The sequence below is a fragment of the Monodelphis domestica genome, chromosome 8, assembly GCF_027887165.1.
Source record: "Monodelphis domestica isolate mMonDom1 chromosome 8, mMonDom1.pri, whole genome shotgun sequence".
Taxonomy (NCBI): domain Eukaryota; kingdom Metazoa; phylum Chordata; class Mammalia; order Didelphimorphia; family Didelphidae; genus Monodelphis; species Monodelphis domestica.
The window spans coordinates 214,138,469-214,160,748 of record NC_077234.1 but is presented as its reverse complement, the minus strand read 5'-3'; the positions used below and the strand labels follow the sequence as shown (position 1 = coordinate 214,160,748).

The window sequence follows — 22,280 nt, the reverse complement described above, 5'->3', positions numbered from 1 at the left end:
ATATTTTACAGTACTGAGTATAATGAACTGTAACACTGCAATTAGATGCATTAGTGAATATTAAGAATCACTCATAATATGAAATGCATCCAACACAATCTATGAACTCCAATGAACATGAAAATTAGATTAAAAAAATATGTGCTCGACTGCTCAAAGAATAAACAGAAATTCAATTTCATCATTTTTTTAAATATAAAGACAGGAATTTCAGATCACTGGAAAAGGCTTTTATTTCACCATAAAAATGCAAACTGGAATAAACACAACCTTTTATAACCCAAAGGTTACAACTATTTTAAAGTATTCCTGAGCTTCGTCTTAAGAAGCAAAAGATTATAAAATTCAACAAGTTTGCAGCCTTGAATCTGTTTGAAACATTGCAAGTAAAAATAATTTAGCAAAACAGCTTCTTAAAAAAACCACGCACACACTAATTTGTACTAGAAACAAAAGCTTTTAACTAACTTTTTACTCTCAATTATTTTAATTTGTAAAAAGTCACTGTTTCAGAAGTAATGGAGCATCTCCAGACCACTGTCTCATACCCCAACTTACTGGAATCTTTAAAAAGTATAGTGCATTTGCATTTTCAATTTTAAAGGAATCTACATTTCATATATGGCTTACTATGCCATGATCATTTTGTTCCCACGTCTTTCCACCACCATCTCCATGTTTTTGAATCAGTTAAATATAAAATAAAATCAAACTAGCAAGTTTTTTTCTTTTAAATGTCCTATATGTTTTTATGGTTGTTCATAACACTTAACATTTGGCAACTTATCTCGAGTTCAATTAAATTTGCCCTTTTTTCTGCAGTACATGTTGACTTCATTGAGTGCACAAAGAATTTTTAGTCAAGAATTTTGCATACATTTATGTAGTAGGTCTGGAATTCTTAAACTGTCAGTCTATACATTTCTCCTGATTAAAAGAAGATTGGTGACATTAAAGCTATCAGATCAAAATATTTAAAAGGAAAAAGGAAAGCTAATGAAAAACAAATTACCAACACAGTTGAAACTGAAGCACAAATAATTATGCAATTAAAAAAAAAAGAAAATAAATTTCCAATGTAATTGTGTTTCCTTTCATAAAGGAGTTCACTTTACATTCACTAAGCAGAGACTCAGTTTTCTTAAGGTGGTCAAGAAGCCAAAAACTTCAGAACCTCTTGCTGGTCCTGGTCTATCCTGTAAGTAGGCCTTAAAAAGGCAGAGTCCTTTACTACCTGCTCCAAGTACTTCTGTGTTTGCTCAAGGATCGGGATCTCCCTCTTCGACTGCGCTTCCTACCCACACTTCTTCTATCCCTGCTTCTATCTCTTCTACTGTATCTGTCTCTGCTGTAGGACCTCCGGTACCTAGATCTATCAGGGCTTACACTTCTCCGATGAGGACTAGAATCCTTGTAAGAGTGTCTTCTATGAAGTCGTCTCTCTTTTCTTTGTCTTTCATCTTCTTTACTTGCATCCCTTCTATGCTTGCTCCTATCCCTTTTATGCCTCTCCTCAGTACTTCTGTCTCTACTGGACCGGCTTTTCCCCTTACTTGGTTCTCTATTGCATTTGTCTTGTTCAGAAGATGACTCTTTTTTGGACACATTCTGGTCACAATTAGATGTACCCTTTTGTTGTTGGTTATTGGCAGGAAGACAAGAGAGAACACCTGAGCATCTTTTTTCTGTACAACTTTCACTTGTAATACAGTTAAGTTTCTTACTTTCTTTGCACTGAGCTTCTTCACTTAAGTTACCATTCACATTTTTGGAATTAAAATTAATCTCCTGATTTGAAAGCATTTCTCTTTGACAGATCTGAGTTGGTTGACCCATAAGGGAATGCAAGGAGGTAGAAGTTACACAGCTTGAAGACACCGACTGTATAATATCTATTACAGGCTGTAATAGGGCAGAATGAGATGCCACTGCTTCTTCCTTGCTCTGCTGTGTCTCATCTATTTTCTTGCTCAACAAAATGTTTAAGAGCCGCTCCCTTAGCTCTTTCTCTTTTCTCTGGAGTCCCAAAGCTCGCTCTTTTTCCTCCTCCACCCGTCTGAGTTCAGCCTCCTGAAGTCTTCTCCTCTCCTCAAGTTGTTGAAGGCGAATTTTTTCTTCTTTCTGTTCATGCTCTAGTAATTTTACTGCCTGAAAAAGATAAATGGAAGGAAGAAACATATTAGAAGACAAAAATTATTCTAGTACCTAGTGTTCAGAAGATACCTATAGAGATTTAATTTGAAAGAATAAAATTTATTCAATATTCTATTATTGTTTTTAACACACATTGGCCCAAATCACAATGCCATAAACAGAAATAGGTATGAATATCCTGGCTTCTCAAGTTGATATTAGCACCACACTAATGATTCCTTCTGACACTTCTGAAGTGCTATTTCTTCAAGCTATGAGACTACTATTTAATAATTACTTTTAATAGTCTAAAAAAGTAATTACTTCTGTATCTAAATCTCTCCAAACTATGTCAGCAACTTAAAACTTGTTATGTGATAAACATTCACTGAGAGAAAAGTTTATAGAAATGGGAATTTGATTTCATGAAGGCAATGGAATGCATAGCTTTCTTCAATGTCTCAACCTCCTGAATTTAAATGATCTTATTTTGCTGAAATGTATCTTTTAAATCATTACAGAATGTACCAGTTGAGACAAAGGAAATGAAAATTTCCTGAATGCATCATAAAGGCTAAAATGGAGAGCAAGTAGAATTATCTGCAGCTATAAAAATATTTAAGGAGATTCTATAATGTACCCAGCCTAGTGTTTCATGCTATCAAAGATACAGAGGAAAAAGATGCAGCCAAACTAAAAAGCCAAGATACATACAAATAAAAAGATGTAAAAATAGCTGGTCTATGCTCAGTAACACTGAGGGATACCAAAAACTAAGACTTGCTAGGCAGCTAGTGGCTCAGTGGAAAGAGCACTGGGCCTAGAGATAGGAAGATAGGAAGATCTGAGTTCAAAATCATCCTCAGACCATACTAGCTGTGTGGCCCTAGGAAAGATACTTAACCTCCCTTTGTGTCTGTTTCCACATCAGTGGATAATAATAGCATATACCTTCCCAGGTTATTGTGAAGCTCAAATGCGATCCTATTATTAATTAGCACAGTGCCTGGAACATAGTATTTAACTTAATAGAAATAGTTAAATGTTGGTTATCATTTCATCATTATCAATATTATCTATGGGAATTCTGAAGGGAAGCACAGAAGCCTGGATGGGAATGGAAAGGGACCACTGGAGGAGTAAACATGAGCTGCCCTAAGCATCTTTGAAATTCAAAGAAATCAGGAAGCCCAATACTGGGAAAAACAAGAACAGATCTATTATATTTTCCTTTCCACCCAAAGAATTTAACTATCTTTATACATATGTAAACTTTAAAAGTTCAAATAAGCACATTCTAGGTAGAGACAGTGAGATTACTCAGCTGTAAAATGCTGTCAAAGAGAAGCTCAAATATTAAGACTGAATTGCCTTTTTCAGGGATCAGCTTCCATTAGGCTCTGTGGGGTTTTCATGTATAGAGTAGTCAACATCACCCACTGGGAAGCAGAGGGGGGTAGTAATCAAAAAGAAAAACAGAAATACATGTTAAGACAATGGTACTCTAGAATTAAGGAATTTGCAAATGCACAAATAAGCCAACACACTTTCTGTAAGGGGTCAGAAGAAATAACAGTAGCAACACACATTTATATAGCACTTTAAAGGTTTGCAAAGTATTTTATCACCTTTTTACATATGAGGCAACTGACTCGGAGAGGTTAAGTAACTTGTGCTTTCAGCTATAAGAGTCTATGTTTCTAATATTGAAAAATCACTATTGTCAGTACCATAGCCTATACCCCAAACTTATCTGGTTATGAGACCTTAATTCTGAATTATTCAGAATACATATATATATATATATATGTGTGTGTGTGTGTATATATATATATATATATATATGTCTTTGAGCACATGAACTTAAGATTTCTTACCTTTCAAACATGCCCATACTGCTACTTTGACAATTATTGCACTAAAAAAATGCAAGCTTTATCAGCCAAAGTACATTATCTAACTTTGTGTTAAAAACCAAAGAAATAATTCTGCTCACTTTGTCATTTTCATCTCTACTAGTAAGGATAAATCTATTATAATGACTTCTTATCCACAGTTAATTAATATTTGTTAATTTCCTTAAAACTATGGCTGAAATAGGAGGGAAAAAAGGAGAAATAAAATGTTGTTATCCACCCTATTACAAACTGAAAAAATATTAAAACCCAAAAGAACAGTCAGTGAGAGGGGTACTTGATGCTGTCACAGAAAGGTCAACATAACATTACCTTTGCTCTGCTTAGCAGTTCTGCAATTAATCTTATTGACTGAAGATTTCTTTGAGCCAACAATAATTTTCTCTCCTCCAATTTTATCTTCTCTTGCAACTTTTTCTGTTCTTCTGCTTGTATCTTTTCTAGTTTTTTCTGATTTCGACGGACTTCACGGTCTTTTTGTTTTTGTTCTCTCTTGCGAAGCTTCTCTTCTCGTTTTCTTTCTCTTTCCAACTCCTCTAGTTCTTTCTGTTTTCTAAGTAAAATAAATCAAATGTTTTGTTAAAACAAAAGTATCCTACAGTCCCATACTGGGGGGACTTTATTTCTGTTAACTCTATTTCCTTTAATATATTATACACCATAGTTCATTAAGTATGCATGAAATTACAAAATCTCAAAACTGCCCATACCTTCACAAAATGTACCCTGAAAAAATATTACCTGGAGATAAGGCACATTTGCAACATCAAGAATGAAACTCTATTGTTCTTTTTTTCAAGGTCAAAACTGCTCTGTTACATACCCTCATATTCAAAACTTGAGAACACTGGCAAGTGTGACAAAGTACAGTATACTGTCTTAATTGTTATAATGCATTCCAGGCATGGCACTTTTATCTTTATTACTGATGTCTTAAATCCTTCCCCACAGTCCTGAGACTTCAGTGAAACATGATAGTTAAAATGGTATCACACTATGTACAAATCCAAACTCCTTCCCCTACCTACTATTTTCCAAAGGTAGAATGACAATCTGGTTTCTGCCTCAAGTGCTCTGTTTGGTTCCAGACTTCAACACATTTGACTAAACTACCTCCTTTCCTCCTCAAAAAATAAAAATAACAGGGGGAAAAATTATCCTATTTAATTGGCATTAAGAAAAATGGCATAAGGTATTTTAGTGTAGCAAGCAAGAGAAGTATCAAACTCAAATTTGGGAAGGGGCATCTAAGTGGTTCAATGAGAGAGTTAGGCCTAGAGATGGGAGGTCCTGGGTTCAAATTTGAATTCAAACACTTCCTGTCTGTGTGACCCTGGGCAAGCCACTTAACCCCTAATGCCTAGCCCTTACCACTCTTCTGCCTTTGAACCAATACACAATGTTGATTCTAAGATGGAAGGTGAAGGTTTAAAAAAAATGTAATTGGGAACTATTTAACAAAATAAATAAAAATACCAAAACACGGTAGATAATGTTAGTTTGTGTTTGGGGGCACAAAAAGACCCATTAAAACTTATTAAGACTATTCCTTCAGCTTAACATTAAGGTTTTTTTTTATCCTACTGACTTCCAACCATGAAATTAAGTGCTATTTCTAAAGTGTTCACAGATGTATTTAATCATACAATTTGTCTATAAAGTACACGCGAAAGACTTTTGAATTGAACTATCGGTCTGCCCCAACTCCCCAAAATCAGTTTCTCTGAATAAACTTTACAAAGTCTTAACTTACTATATATTATTCCATTAAATCTTTAAAAAGTAATGATTTTAGAGTAAAAGTAACTAAAAATAACAATTACTCTGGTACTAAGGAGAATTATTTGAAAGAGTTTCATAAGATGACAAGTTTTTAAATTCTGAAGTTTCGATTTAGAGATCATTTGTCCACTTTAAATCTCCAAAAACTCTTAACTTGTTACTTAATACATTAATATATACTCATCAAACACCTCCAATGACTAAAACACAATGTTAGAGGAAGTATAAAAATGAGTAAGACAGACTCTGAAGTATCTTATTTCCTTTTATTATAATAAAAAAACAAAAATTGTTTAATAGTACTTTTTAAAACATAAAACTTACAAAATGCTTTCCTAACTACCATCTCATCTTATTCTTCTATCTAGCACACATGATAAACATACACTATCCCCATTTGACAAAGCAACAAACCAAATGACATTAAATCCTTGTCCATCTGCACATACTCTGCTTAATAGGAAAAAAAAGGGTTCAAAATTAGGTCTTCTGGACCACAAAGTCTGGTGCTTTTTTTTCCATCATAGGATATTGAATACCAAGTATACAAATAATTATTTATAATGTAAAATGTCATAAATGTCATAACAGTACTATTAAGGTCTAAGGTAGAAAGCAGTTATCCAGTCTAGCCAAGGGCCTAGGAAAAAGGAAAACTTAGTTATATAGAAGAAAGCAACTATGAAATACCACCACCTTAAAGTCTTTGCATCCCTAAGCATTTTATAAATGAGAATACTGAATAACTAGCCTGTGATCAGCTATCATTCTCCCTATTCCATATTTTTACTTTGCATTAAAAAGAGACAAAGTGTCTAATACATCTGAAAACTCCCAACATTTCCTAAAACTTTAGTCTCATGAAATTTAGTCTAATGAAATTTGCCAAAACCAACCAAAAGCAGATGAGGACAGGATTTACCATCAAGTAAATGTACAAGAAGGTTAAATTGTGTTTGGGAAGGAAAAATGAATAAATAAAACAAATGATAGTGATAATGAAGACCCATATCAACAACCCACTATAAAACTTTTCTAGAAAAAAGTAGTGAAGAGTCCAGTGAACTCACTCATGTGGAAAAAAACAATACAATACAGTTCATAAAACTAGTATCTTGCATTATTCAGGTGTGGATTTATCTAGGCCTTTTTATTTTGCTGTTCATTTCTCCAACTGATTTTTCCTCCAATCATGACAACTCTGTCAGCTCCTTATGAGGAAAAAAAGGCCAAGGAAAGAGATGCAAGATAAAATAATTAACCTCTGATGATGCTTCTTTTGTCATAACCATCATACTCAACTGTTGGGATTTTTTATCTTGTTTTTTTCTGTAATCATTAGAATACTAAAAATAATTTTTTCTATGACATTTTTACAGTATAATAATAGTTCAGATCAATAAACTGAAACAAAAATAAAAATAATAAATGCTTTAATTAGTGATAGACTTCCCCTATTACTCAAAAAGAGACATGATTTCAGTATTTGTCTGCAGAGATTACAACTAACAGTGTAGTATCTTATCCTTGTAATAATTAAATTTTTGAACTTGAATATAGACATTATAGCCCAAAATAATATACTAGAATAATGAGGAAATTGATGACACAGTAGACAGAGAACTAGACATGGAGCCAGAAGGTTCTGAGTTCAAATCCGACCTCAGACCCTCACTCTAATAAATAAGTCACTTAAATCTTTTTGCCTCAATTTCCTCAACAAGGATAACAGCACCTAGTTTACAGGGTTGTAAGGATCAGATGAGATAATATCTATAAAATATTTGTGTAGTCCTTGGCATGTATTTGGGGCTATGTAAATTCTTATTACCTTCACCTACCTAGAAAAGCTGTTTCCTTTATATCTACTAAGATACCCATTTCAATCTCAAATCTCCTCATCTTGTGGATGGAGAAAGCATATTTATACAAAAATGTAATATTTACTCACATTTGAAGAGTGTACTTTGTACAGACATACCTTGTTTTATTGTACTTGCTTTTATTGTGCTTTGCAAATTTTTTTTTTGTTTTTACAGTTTGTAGCAACCCTGCAGCAAGCAAGTACATAGCCACTATTTTTCCAATACCATGTGTCTGTCACATTTTAGTAATTCTTGCAAATTCAAATTTTTTCATCATTATTATATATCTGTTAAAGTGCTATGATCAGTGATCCATGATGTATTTGTAATTGTAATTGTTCTGGAGTCCCATAAACTGTGCCCATATAAGATAGTGAACTTAAATCAATAAATGTTGTATATTCTGATCGCTCCAGAGACCCTCCATTCCCCTCTCTCTCCCTCTCCTCAGGCTTCCCTTTTCCCTGAGACACAACAATATTAAAGAATATTACATAAATGTAGTTGATAAAGCAGTAGGAAGGTTGAAAGGATTGACCCAATTTTGAAAGTTCTATGGTAGGTAAAATGCTATTTAACAGCACTACATGCTACAGAGAAACCTTTTATGAAAGATAGTCAATAGATGCAACAAACTTCATTGTTGTCTTATTTTAAGAAATTGTCACTGCCATCCAAACCTTAAGCAACCACCACCCTAATCAATCAACAACCATCAACATGGGACAAGGTATTCTATCAACAAAAAATACAATTCACTGAAGATTCAGATGATGGTTAGCATTTTTTAGCAATAAAGTATTTTTTAATTAAGGTATGTACATTGGACATAATACTATTGCACACTTAATAGACTATATATAGCAGTGATGGTACCAGACACTGCCCCCATCTCAACCCTCAAAGACTGAGTGCAGTGTCCCTCCCCACCACCAAGTCCTGGGCACACCCTGCCCCACCTTACCCCTCACAAGGGAGGGAAGAAGTTGAGCAGAGGCTGGTGAGTGAAGTGAGGAATGTCTGTGAAGAGGAGTGGTCCTACCTCCCTGCTCCCCTCCAGCTCCACTGCCTGTGAGTTGCCCATCTTACCCACCACTGTGTGCTTTCATTGGGCTGCTAGGCAGAAGGGCGGGGATGTGAAAAAAATACTATCAGGAGTGGTAGAGAGGGGGAAGGGAGCAGTTCCACCCAAGTCCCTCTACCTTTGTAGAAATGAACTGGGGTGGGGAGGAAAAGGACATACATGTGCTCATAAGAGAGTGTCCAGTGTGCCATCTTTGGCACCCATGCCATAGGTTTGCCATCACTGAACTATAATATAATGTAAACATAACTTTTACATGCATCATGAAACCACAGAAGTCTAATAACTGGATTTATTTGCTTTATTGCAATGGTATGGAACTAAATCTGCAATATCTCCACTGTGTGCCTGTACTCATATTCAATTACCATGATCTATTTTATATCAGAGTAATTTACAATTTATTATGTTTCTCTACCACTTCAGAACCTCCAGGAGAGGAGTTGTGGCTTCTCTTACATCTCTTCTCCAGCACAAGGTTCTACTTAATAAATGTAAAGTTGAACTAAATTCATAGACTAGTTGAAAATACTGACTAATTGACTCCATAGAAATAAATATCTGAGGGAAATCTCACTAACACTACCTCATATCTAACTTTAAGTAATATGTTTTGGCTTAAAAGGCCCCTTCTTTCAGAACTCTGCTATACTTTATACTGATTCTTTTCTGACATTAGGTTCATAACTAGCATTGAGTGGCAAGCACAGAAAGAGCTAAGCAGTGGAACTGAAGAGGGTAGACGATGCCTTTATGTTATGATTCCTTTCTGGAATCCAATTTCGATATACTTGGAAAGACACTTCTCATGGTCTCATTTTCAAGATTTTAATGTTACTGTTCCCTTTATCAATGGATAGTTAACATCAACTATTATATAGCACTTTAGAAACAAATTTAAGATTATTTTTAGTGGTAGTAATGATAATTGTTTTTAATAACACTTATAGTAAACCTTCTATTATTCAGCATGTGAGAGAATGAAATACCAGATCCCCTCAACTTATGTTTGGGCCAACACCATTTATATTGGTAAGTCAAATGATTTGGAAATGAGAACCCATTTTCTACTAATAGAAACAATGTAGAAAAAATGGTAGAACATTACGTCGGTCCACAAAACTACTTAGCTAGTAATGAAATATAAATTTATAATGAAAAAATAGAAGACAGTATTATTCTAATAGTTAATAAACAAAACTCAAAATAGTCTCAAATAGCTGTTATCTCACTCATGTGAGTTTACCCTCCAATAATGCAAACCATAACCCATCCATAGGATTTATCTTCCTTAAGGTCAACATGGGAGTACATCAAAAATTCAAAATACTTCATTTTTTTCTTGAAATCATCAGAACATTGGAAAGACATCATCTATAACAAACACTTGGACTCTGTACTGGGCCACCTCTATGAGAGCAGCTAAAACCTTTAACAAATACCATCACTCTGTGTTAGTCTTTGCTTGATATCAACAATTAAGATTGCTACACAAGATTATTGCCATTATATTTTTCAAGAAATCTCCTATAATTTTGGCATGTTTAAACCTTGTTGGAGAGGTGCCTTTTTTAATCTACCAAACAAAAAGAATTAACGTCATCAAACTATAACTTACAGTAGGTCCTTGTATTCTACTTCTGTCAGTCAACTGTGCAATGATAAAAGGAGTCTACCTATCCTTCTAATATTCTCAAAAAGAGAATGTATGGGCACTCTTTGCCACTCTTGATGTATGGGCAAATTATGCTCATAAAAACTATGCATAGTTAGGAAAGTAGTATGGTCACAACAGTTGATTATCTCCTTTCCAATGACCAGCCTATCGATGTATAGAGACCAGCTAAACTGGTTACTTGGTGATGACTACACTTTAATCACACTACATAAACAAAATATAAAATGATCCTTAGTTTTGTGACGTTCCCTTCCTCTTTTGCAATGATGGTGGCAGAATGATGAGAAAAGAGAGATAAGGGTGCTAAGGATCACAGTATTGTTTTGTTTTGTGGGGGGGCGGGGGGGGTAGGGTATCAAATATTATTTTATTCTTTCCCCAATTATATGTAAAAACTATTTTTAACATTCACTTAAAATTTTGAACTCCTAACTGTCCCCCCTCCCTCTCCCACATCTCCCCCCTCCCAGAGACGGTAAGCAGTCTGATATAGATTTTACATGTGCAAGCATATAAATCATGTTTCCATAGTAGTCACTGTGAAAGAGATTTCAAACAAAAAGAAAAAAAAATAGAAGTGAAATATAAGCATGTTTGAGTCTACATTCATACTCCATTAGTTATACTCCATTAGTTATTTCTCAGAGAGGAGATGGTATTTTTCATCACGAGTCTCTGGTTCTATCTTGAATCATTGCATTGTTGAGAATAACTGGGTCATTTATCGCTGTTTGCCAAAAAATTGCTGTCACTGGGCACAATAGATGTTCTGGTTCTGCCCACTTCACTTTGCATCAGTTCATGTATTTCTAGATTTTTTTCCCCAGAATCATCCACCTTTTCACTTCTTTGTTTTTTATCTTGAGGTTTATAAAGTTTCAAAAATATTATCTCATTTGATTCTCTTAACAACCCTAAGAGGTACGTGTTATCATGTCTATTTTATAGATAAGGCAGACAAGTGATTTGCCTTGGGTCACACATTAGCATTTAAAGTTAGATTTTGACTTCTGCTTCAATGATCTATCTACTGTGCCATTGGGGAGGGAGGAAGCAAAGGAGATGGGGATGATGGAGGGAAGAAAAAGAGATTCCCTATGGTCTCATACTATTCTTTCTGGAAGACAGGAAGGTGGTTGTGGTGGGAATGACAATTATATGGCTTTAGTTCTATTTGAATGAACAGATTCAAATAGTAGCAAATAGTTTGATATGGAGTTGGAAGGAAGACTCCAATGATCTATGCTTAGTCTTGTGCTAATCTTTAACATATCTGTCAATAACTTAGATAAAGGCTTAGATGATATGCTTACCAAATTTGTAGATGATACAAAACTAGGAGGGGCATGATATAATAGAATCCAAAAGATCTCAGCAGTCTAGATGGAGCACTGGGCTAAATCCAATAATATGAACTTCAGTAGGGATAAATGTAAAGTATACACAGGTTCAAAAATTCAATTTCAGTACAAAATGAGGAAGGCAGAGCTAGGTGTGTGTGAAAAATATGTGTGACAAATATCTTGGGGTTTTAGTTAACTGAAATCTTACTATGAATTAGCTGTATGAAGAGGTAATGCAGTCTAGAGTTGCATTAAGAGAGACATGGCTTCCAAGATTAAAGAGATGTAATAATCCTTTTATATTCTGCTTTTTTTATCAAAAAAAGTTTTATATTCTTAGTATATAAAAAAGTATACATATATATACTTTATATACTTTTATATACATTGACAACAAAAATATTTACATAAACAAATGTAAAAAATTATGTGAAAACTACAAACTCTACATTGTTTAACATTTGTTTAAAATATGTGAATTATGTGTGCTGATGTGAACATTCTCTGCTTTGGAATTCTCTTTGGATTTGCCTCACTTTGTTACTTTTCCCCTCTTAAATGTGGCTATTTTTTTAATGTAATCATAGTACTTAATCTCTTTTCTTCTTATTTGCTCTTCATATATTTCCCTTATTTTCTTTATATTCCAATATTTGTCATTTCTAAAAACATAATACAATCCATTACATTCAAATGTTACAATCTATTTAACCATTTCCCCCAATCATTGCATTTATATTATTTCCAATTATTTTGTCATTACAAACCTTCTTTGAATATTTTCTTACATATATAGCTTTTTAGCCTCTCAAAAATGCCCCTAGGACCTAATCCTAATAATAAGTCCCAAGCTAATGAGCATGAACTGCTTTTAATGTATCTTTCCATATTATTTTCTAAAAAAAAAAATATTCACAACTGCTCTAAGAATGTAATATTGGGCCTATTTCTCCATGTTCTCCATGTTCCTATAAATGCGATTTTTAAATCTCCATCTTGCTTAGTCTAGCACCCAAAAATTGTGCACACCCACACTACACGGGCATGTGCTAGTCAATGACAAATCAAAAATAACTAACTAACTAACTGCCCATCTGGGCTGTCCTAAGCCAAGCTTGAGCCACCATTGGCACGTGTGAGGCACAGGAAGTGAGGTAGAGAACAGCCTCTGGAGTTCGCGCACTTCCTGTGGACAGGGCTAGGCGCCAGTTAGTTCTAGGAACTCAAGCAGGGAGGAGGCCTGCAGGCAGCTTTCCTTCAGATTGGTCACATGAGTGAAAGGACTGATTCCCTTTTCTACCTTGGTCTTCCAAGGCCTAAACTCCCTCTGGCTCTGCCAGAAAGTTAACCTCTTTCCTGGTCCCCTTCTTTCCTTCTCTCCCTCTCCTTCTTTCTTACTCCCATTGTGATTAAACTACCATAAAACTCCATTCTGACTTGAGTGTTTCATTTAGGATTTTCATAAATAAAATCCTTGGTGACCTTAAATTAATATATATCAGACTCTTAAAAGTGATTCAACTAAATCCGGCCTCAGCCACTTCCTAGCTGTGTGACTCTGGGCAAGTCACTTGACCCCCATTGCCTACCCTTACCACTCTTCTGTCTTGGAGCCAATACACAGTATTGACTCCAAGACGGAAGGTAAGGGTTTAAAAAAAAAAAGTGATTCAACTATTACATAAAGATTTAATTTTATCAACTTAACTAGTCTGGTTCTCAGATAACATACATTTCCAGAACCATATTTAGTTAGATTGATCCTTAGACAACAGACACAGTGTATTGCCAGGACCATACCCTCTCCAAAACCGAGTCTTTCCAGCTTAGTCATACCCAGTAGAACTTTTAATCGCGTGCCATAAACCCCGCAGGAGTACAAGATTATCTTCATATTATGAGCATTAAAAGTAAGACTTTTGCAGACTATTTATGTGCTGAACCATTGTTGTCCTACCAGAAACCATGTTTCTATTATATGTATACTCAGGCTTAGATCTACTGCTAGCCTCAAGCAAGTACACAAGGGCCCAAAGAGTTCTCTGCATTCAGGCAGCTTCTGAGAAAACAACAAGACAGAAGATGATTTACTCTAGAGGATCCAATACTAATCTACTCAATAGTGTTAAAATTATATAAAAGAATAAAAGGAAAATATTTTCCTGGTAACACATAACTGCTTTAATTTTATTGACATTAGTGGTATATTCACCCTTTTAATGTTAGTGATTTGTTTTTCTTCTCTTTTTAAAATGACTAATGGTATATCAATTTCATTTTTTCAAAAAATCAACTGCTCAACTTATTAATTCAATTGTTTTCTTACATTTAATTTTATTGATCTTACCTTTAGTTTTTAGGATCACTAATTTGGTGTTTATTGGGTGTTTTTTTTTGTTCTTTTTCTAGTTTTTAAAATTGTATTATCAATTAATTGATCTTTTTTCTCTATCTTATTAATATAACCATTTAGAGATATATAGTCTCCTCTCATTATTGCTTTTGCTGCATCCCATGGGTTTTGGTATGTTTCTCATTATTATCATTCTCTTTAATGAGATTATTTATTGTTTCAATAATTTGTTCTTTAACTCACTCGTTCTTTTTTATTCCCATGATCCCTTACTATATATGATTTTTATTGTGTTATGGTGTGAAAAGGACACATTTAATATTTCTGCTTGTCTAAATTTAACTATAATGCTTTTTTGCTCAATTTTTGTAAAAGTGTCATGTACCACTGAATGGAAAGCACACTTCCTTCTATTCCCATCCTATTCGCTCCAGATATCTATCATATCTAAGATTCTATTTACCTCCTTAATTTCTTTCTTATTTATCTTTTGTGTCAATTTATCCAGTTATGAGAGGGGGAAATTTAGGGTTATTTCCATCTGTAACTCATTTAGTTTTTCCTTTAAAAATATGGATATTGTAATAATACTTGGTGCACGCATGTTCTAATATTTATAATGGTACCCTCAACATAATAGAGCTACCCTGTTCATCATTTCCTATTATATCCATTTTAGCCCCAATTCTGTCAGAGATTAAGACTGCTACCCCTACGTTTTCTGGATCAGCTGAGGCATAATATAGTCTACTTCAGTCTCGCATCTTCATTCTACATATATCTCATTTTCAGTGTGTAGTTCTTATAAACACCACATCATTTTGTACTGATTTTTTATCTATTCTGCTTTTTTAGTTCCACTGGTAAATTCATCCCATTCACAATCAATATCAGTTACTAGCTATACATACATTTCCATCCACTCTGTTCCTCTTCAGTTTGTTCCCCTCTTCCTTTCTTTCCTCCATATCCCTCCTCAGATGTCCAGTTCCTTTGACCAGTATCTCTCCAAATCTCACCCCTTCCCAAAAATCTTCCCTCATCCTCTTCCCTTGCCCTTCTACTTCCAAACTGGCCCACTTTTCCAAAAGTACTTCCCTTAACCCTTCCCTCTTAACTCTTAATTCTTCCTAAAGTCCCTTCCTTATCCCCACAATCATGCTGCCCTTCTACTTCTTGATATAACTTCAATTCTAAAATTCCCTCCCTTATCTTGTCCTAAGAGTTCTCCCTTATCATCTCACCTTACTCTTCTACCTCTTGATATGTACTCTCCTTTACTTATCCGCTTGCCCTCCTTTGTCTAAACCCACCCTTCCTTCTCTAAGTGCCATGGTCCCCCAAGAGGATTCTCCTATTTCTCTAAACCAGTGGTTCTCAACCTCTCAATTTGTAGCAATGAGAATATATAATGTATATCAGGTATTTACATTCCAAATCATAACTGTAGCAAAATTACAGTTTTGAAGTAGCCACCAAAATAATTTTTTGGTTTGGGGTCACTGCAACATGAGGAACTGTATTGCAGGGTCACAGCATTAGAAAGGTTGAGAACCACTGCTCTAAACATTAAGAAAAATTTTATCCTTCTAATTTTGCATATTGTTCTCTCTTTATCCCAGGTCTAATGAGAGTAAGGTTCTACTACTACCCACCCTCCATCCTCTTCTCTGCAGCACTTTCTCCACACAGTTATCCTCCATATGAGATATGCATTCCACCCTATCTCCTCCTGGTCTACTCACTACCATTTCAGTTCATTCCATTACATTCACCTCAACCTCTAGTCTTCCATTCATACATGCCCCCTTCAAAATACCCCAGGAGAATTTTCCCAAAAAGGAATCAAACAATTTGACCTTTGGGGTTGCTTATGATTAGTCTTTCATCATTACCTTTGTATGTCTCTTATAGGAAAAATTTTCTCATGAGTTCTGGATTTTTCCCCAAAAACAGTTGAAACTCCTTTATTTCACTAAATATCCATTTTTTCCTTTGTATGATTAAAAGCTGAGCTTGTTTTTCTTGGTTGTAAAACTAGTTCTTTTGCTACATAATTACATAATTGATACGTAATACTGTGTTCCATGTCCTGCATTCTATTAATGTTACAGCTGCCAAGTCTTGTGTTATTTTGATTGTAACTCCATAATATTTATAGTTTTTTCTTGTTACTTGGAGTATTTTCTCCTTAAGCTAAGAGCATTGGAATTTAGCAATAATGTGTTCCTGTGTATTGTCATCTTTGGGTCTCTAAGGTAGTGACTTTCAATTTCTATTTTACTCTTTGATTCTAGAATTTCTGGATGGTTTTTCTTGATGATTCTTGGAGTATATAGTGTCTAAACTCTTTTTTTAATCATAACTTCCCATGAGTCCAACTATTCTTATATTGTCTCCCTGACCTAGTTTCTACATCAGTTGTTTTTGTTATAAGATATTCCATATTCTCTTCTATTATTTCATTCTTGAGTTTGCTTTATTTTTTCTTATCTTAGGAAATCATCAGCTTTTCCTTGTTCAATTTTAATTTTTAATAAATTATTTTCTTCCATGAGTTTGCTAATCTCGTTTTCCATTTGGGTGATCTATCTTTCCTAATTTCCTTTGCATTGCTCTTATTTTTTTTCTAATTTTTCCTCACCTTCTCCCATTTGATTTTTGAGGTGTTTTTTAATGCTAGTCATTTTTTATAGCACAATAGTAGTATATCACAATTATTTGCCACAACTCATTCAGCCATTCCCCAAGTGATAGATGACCCTTCAATTTCTAATTCTTTGCTCCCACAAAAAAGAACTTCAATAAGTATTTTTGTTAAAATAGGTCCTTTTTCCTTTTTTAAAATGTCTTTGAGACACAGACCTAGTAATAGTATTGACAGAGCAAAGAGCATGCAAAGTTTTAAGCTCCTTTAAGCACAGTGCCAAATTATTCCCCAGAATGGTTGAATTACATCACAATCTTCTAACAATGTATTAGTGTCCCATTTTCCCTACATCCACTCCAATATTTATCATTTTCTAGGGGGAGTAGCACCTTAAGAGTTGTTTTCATTTGTGTTTCTCTAACCAATCTCACAGTTTATAAACCATTCTAGACCATTAACTATATTGCTGGTATTATAAATTTGTAACCCTTGCCTAATGGCCAAGCATTAGACATACTACTGGAGGAAATGAATTATATTAATCTTTATATTATTGCTATAAATAAAACTTATGGGCAAAAAATTCAAGTAAATGGAAGGATGACTCATGATTCTCAGAAAATCAAAATTCAATGAAATATTTGGCAGAGTTGATTTTATCATATATCAAAGGGTAACAAGAAACATCATTTTAGGGGATGCTTGGTTATTTCAAGTCACCCTCATGATTAAATATCTGCAAAAAGATAACCAAGAAAAAATTTACAACTTCTATACTAACATATAGGCATAAAGTAGAGAAAAAGGTAGAGAAATTAAGAAAATTTCAGTCACTCTAAATGAAAATATATACTTGGATACATGTTGACTTCAATATAAGCAAAAAGCAGAGCAATCAATGGCAGAAAGTTAGAAAATAGAGCTCAAGAGTAAGGGATGAAGCCATAGGTTTGTAGATTATTATGAAGAGGTTTCATACCTCTTTTTCACAATATACATCATAAATATTATCTTCAAGAAAAGAATCAGAAGAGACAAGACTGGCAATAGCACAATAAGAAAATAGAACCAATTATAAACAAGGTCAAAACTAGAAAAATAAAAATGAGAAAAAGATATGACCTAAAATGTTAAAACACCAACTTGATCTATTTGAGTGCATTAATGCCAATTATAATACTTTCATCCAGAAGTTCAAATTATATAAAGTGTGGTACGATGGAGAGAAAAAAACAGGATCTAAGGCAGTGATGGCAAACCTTTTAGAGATGGAGTGTCAGGCCCCAACCTCACTCCACAGACTGAGTGGGAGGGAGGAAGCACTCCCATTAGGCTGCTGGGCAGAAGGGCAGGTGGAGTGAGGAATGTCCTCGGTGAGTGTAGAGAGGGGGAGAGAAGTAGCCTGAGTGGAAAAAAAAAGTGATAAAATAGTTGAAGTAGGTCTAATATATACATACATGTGTATACATATACACACATATACTGTCAGGACACTGAGAAATTAATTCTCAAAGCATCTAAAAATAACAAGTATGAGAGAAAAAAACTCTTAACACTATTATAAAAAAAAGAATAACCAAAAGAACATAAATAACCACCAATCCACATTAAACAATAAAATTGAGAAAAGTATTACTTATCATGAATGTTACTCATTTGGACATAAAAAGGGTAAGTTACAGAAGATGAGATGGTACATGGAAAGTCTTGTAGAAATTCTTATGCCCAAAGAAGTGGTTACATACAAGTTTATTTCACTGGTCAATAATGTTTAATTTTCCTTTACAATTTTCCTTTTCTGTTTCTCCCCCTTTTCTGTTGTGTTGATAGGTAGCATTCCTGGACTCAACATCATAATTTTCAATATACTTAAATAAGAAAGTAGAAATGGTACTAAACAAAATAAAGCCAGGAAGCAACACTAAACTAGACCAATTATATACAGAGGAGATTCATCCTGAAACTAAATTAATTTTGGTGGTGCCAAAGAATCAAATATCAAGCCATCTGAAAGAGAAAGGAAGATGATAAACTCTTGGGGGAGTGGGTGATGGGGGAGGAAAGGGGGAGTATAGACCTTGTTATTATGTAGCAACACCACCTACCTATCTCTATGTTTACTTGTCCTATCTCTACAAAATCTTTATTAAAATAATCAACATAAATAAGAGTATTTTTTGAGTTATGAGAAGAGAAACAGGAAAGCTTTCAAACATTCTATTGTAAATCACATCTTTGATAATCATCCAAGACTAAAAGGTACAGAGAATACAAGATTCCATTGTGCTCACCATTTGTGGACTATGAAAATCTTTGATTTAGTAGAGGAAAATACCTCTCCTTTAAGGTTTCTACTAGGTGTATCCCAAATATATACCAAAAAATCATACCAGTATAATTACAGAATGTAAGAGAAATGATTGACAACCCTCTAATTATAAAAGTTAGATGAGACACACACAAACATACACACAAAAACAACACAGATGGGTGCTTATCAGTGTTTGCCAATATAATGGTGGTATCAAACTCAAAATGAAAATGGGAAGGGGAACACTAAACTATACTTAAGGATCTCAGTAGTTAGGATGATATAAAAACTACATATTAACATTATGTTCTACTGCAATCTTATTTATTAAATATTGCCCAAATACATTTTAATCTACTTCTGATTAAGTGCCCAACCTCAATGTGGCTGTGTATCTAACACCTCTGCCATATAAGATATTAGAGTCCAAACCGAAGAGGGATTGATTCTCTATAAATAGTGATATCCTTCAGATGCCTCTCTTTCTGAAAGACTTTGTAATGGTTATATCAAATCCCAAGTCTGAAAAGGCCTCAAATTAGATCATAGTAACAAAAAAAAAAAAAAAACCTTGGCTAGTCATACAGTAAAAACCAAGTAGATTAAAAGAATGCATTATTATCTAGATTATCTATATGTGATCAGACGGACAATCCACAGAGATGGTCCAGATGTACACATATCATAAACACATGCAGAAAATGAATTTATCCACTAATTGAATAAAAGAAGAAAAGCTGGCTGGATTGCTTCTGAGAAAGTATAGTGTCTTTAATAAACACAAATTCTTCACACTGAAACAAAATCCTATCTTTTTAACAGCAATATTCTCCTGCCTCTAAAGCATAAAACATAACAATGCCCAAAGAATTAAGTCATGAAAAAACCTAAATAGAAATAGAGAACTATCTGGTGGAACTAAATACAATGTTATGAATAAGGAATTTTGTATTAGAAGTCACAGAAGTCGCATGTGTCTCAGCTTTAGAGACACATGACTAAAATGGGAGATGGGTCAGAGTGAATGATAACTAATGAGGTCCTTGTGTTGCATTGGTCACTATGCAATTTTTTTTAATTAAAAATTAAAAACCCCTACCTTCCGTTTCAGAACCAATACTGTACATTAGTTCCAAGGCAGAAGAGTCTGAAGAACTAGGCAATGGGGGTTAAATGACTTGCTCAGCTAGGAATTATTAGAGGCCATATGTGAACCCAGGGTCTCCTGACTTGGTTCTCAGTCTATTAAGTCACCTAGGTGCCCCAGGTATCTGAACAATTTAAAGAAATGGGGGACAGATACCTAGTAGAAAATGTATTAGAAGCCATAAAGGAGATATGTATAGGATATATATGTATATGTATAGGATGAGAAGATGTGGGTAGATTGCTATCAGTGCTTATGAAGGAAATGCCCATGTTGATGAACTCATGAATATCAAAATAAAATACGATCATGTTAGTCAAGAACCCAAAAGAAAACTAAATGAAAAAGCACTTTATTTTGGCTCCACAAAAAAAAATCTTTCTAATTTGCAATTAATAAAACTGTCCAAAAATGAATTGAGCTGCCATAAGAGGCCAGTTTCACAGAGAGAATTTAAATTAAGACTAGATGACCATCCAAAATACCATAAAAGGGGGTTCTACAGTACAATGTGAGGATCTGTTTAAATAACTTATCTATAATTTTACATTAACTAACTTTTTTCAGAGGCAAAAGACTTGGCTCATTAACTAAATGGCTCCAAGATGTTCATTTTTTGAATTAAGATGGCAATAATCAATTCAATATAATTGCTAATATATGCTTTGCAAAAAAATATATAACAGTAATATGAAATGTAAAACCCTTATTTACATTAAACTACAAGTTAGAAAATTAATTTTGGCACAAGACAGCAGCCTATTAGTATCCAGTTACTTCAAAACTCTTGCAGTAGAGGTAAGATTTGAGCTTTGTCTTGAAGAAGCCAGGAAAATTGTAGTGAAGAAAGAAAACATTCCGGGCCTGGGTAATGGCTAGTGTTAAGACATAGGGAGGTAAGTCATGTGAAAGGACTAGTAAGCAGGCCACTGTAGGTGAACCATTGAGTAAATGAAGATGAGTAATGGGTAACAAGAGTGAAAAGAGAGAAAAGGGCTAAGTGTGAAAAGCTTGAAATGCCAATACTTTATTGCTGATCCTGGAAAAAAAGGAAAGTAACTGCACTTTTAAAAAATCATTTTGGCAGCTAAATGGAGGACAGATTCATCAAGTAAAGAATAGTCAGAACAGCTAGGTGGTTCACTAGATTGAGCCTGGCCTAGAGATGGGAGAGCCTGGATTCAAATGGGGACTCAGGTACTTCCTAGCTGTGGAACTCTGGGCAAGTCACTTAAGCCCCACTGCCTAGCCCTTACTTAGAATTGATACTAAGATGCAAGGAAAAGGTTCTGAAAATTAAAAAATTAATAAATCTTTCACCTAATCACACTAAACCAGTTACAATCAAGCACCTAGCATTTATGAAGTAGATATTATGTGCCAAGTACTATATTGGACTCTGGAGATACAAATACAAAGAATAAAACAATCCCTTACATCCTGGATAGGGGATTTAAAAGTACATATAAAATACATAACAAGAGTAACTGAGTTAAAATACAAAGTAATTTGGCAGGAAGGCCCTAGCAGCAATTGTTTAGGGGAAATTTTGAAAAGTTTTATAAAGGTGATATAAACTGTGTCTTAAGGAAGAAAAAGATTCTATGAAGTGGAGATGAAGAGGGAGTATATTTGAAGCAGAAAAGATGGACAATGAAAAGGCAAGAGGAAATATGTGAAATGCTGTGCTATGTGTAGAGAAATTTGAATAAATAAGTCTGGCTAGATCAAGCATACAATGAAGTTGAAAAGAAAGACTGAAGCAAAGGATGAAAGGCTTTAAAAGCTAAATAAATATAGAGGTTTATATCTTATCCTAGTGATAAAAGAGAGCCACCTTAGTTTAATGAGCTAGACAGTGACATAGTCCTACATGCAAAGAAAATCATTTTGGCAGCAGTCAGGATGATAAACTGATAAAGGGAGATAAAGGGAGAAACCTGAGGGGGACAATTTGTGATTTTTAGAATTTCTCCATCTTGCTTAGTCTAGCACCCAGGAAAGTACACACCCACACT

General features: G+C 34.3%; 1 protein-coding gene across 1 annotated transcript in view; it reads right to left on the bottom strand.

The window, feature by feature from the left end:
* Positions 1 to 215: 215 nt before the first annotated feature.
* Positions 216 to 22,280, bottom strand: part of AKAP17A (A-kinase anchoring protein 17A) — a 32,556-nt gene continuing 10,491 nt past the window's right edge. Inside the window, exons 4-5 of the mRNA XM_001362178.5 lie at positions 4,362 to 4,602; positions 216 to 2,148 (exon numbers count right to left, since the gene is read on the bottom strand). Of these exons, the coding sequence (XP_001362215.1) occupies positions 1,231 to 2,148; positions 4,362 to 4,602 (1,159 nt within the window). The 3' untranslated portion in view covers positions 216 to 1,230. The remainder of the gene's footprint in view (positions 2,149 to 4,361; positions 4,603 to 22,280) is intronic.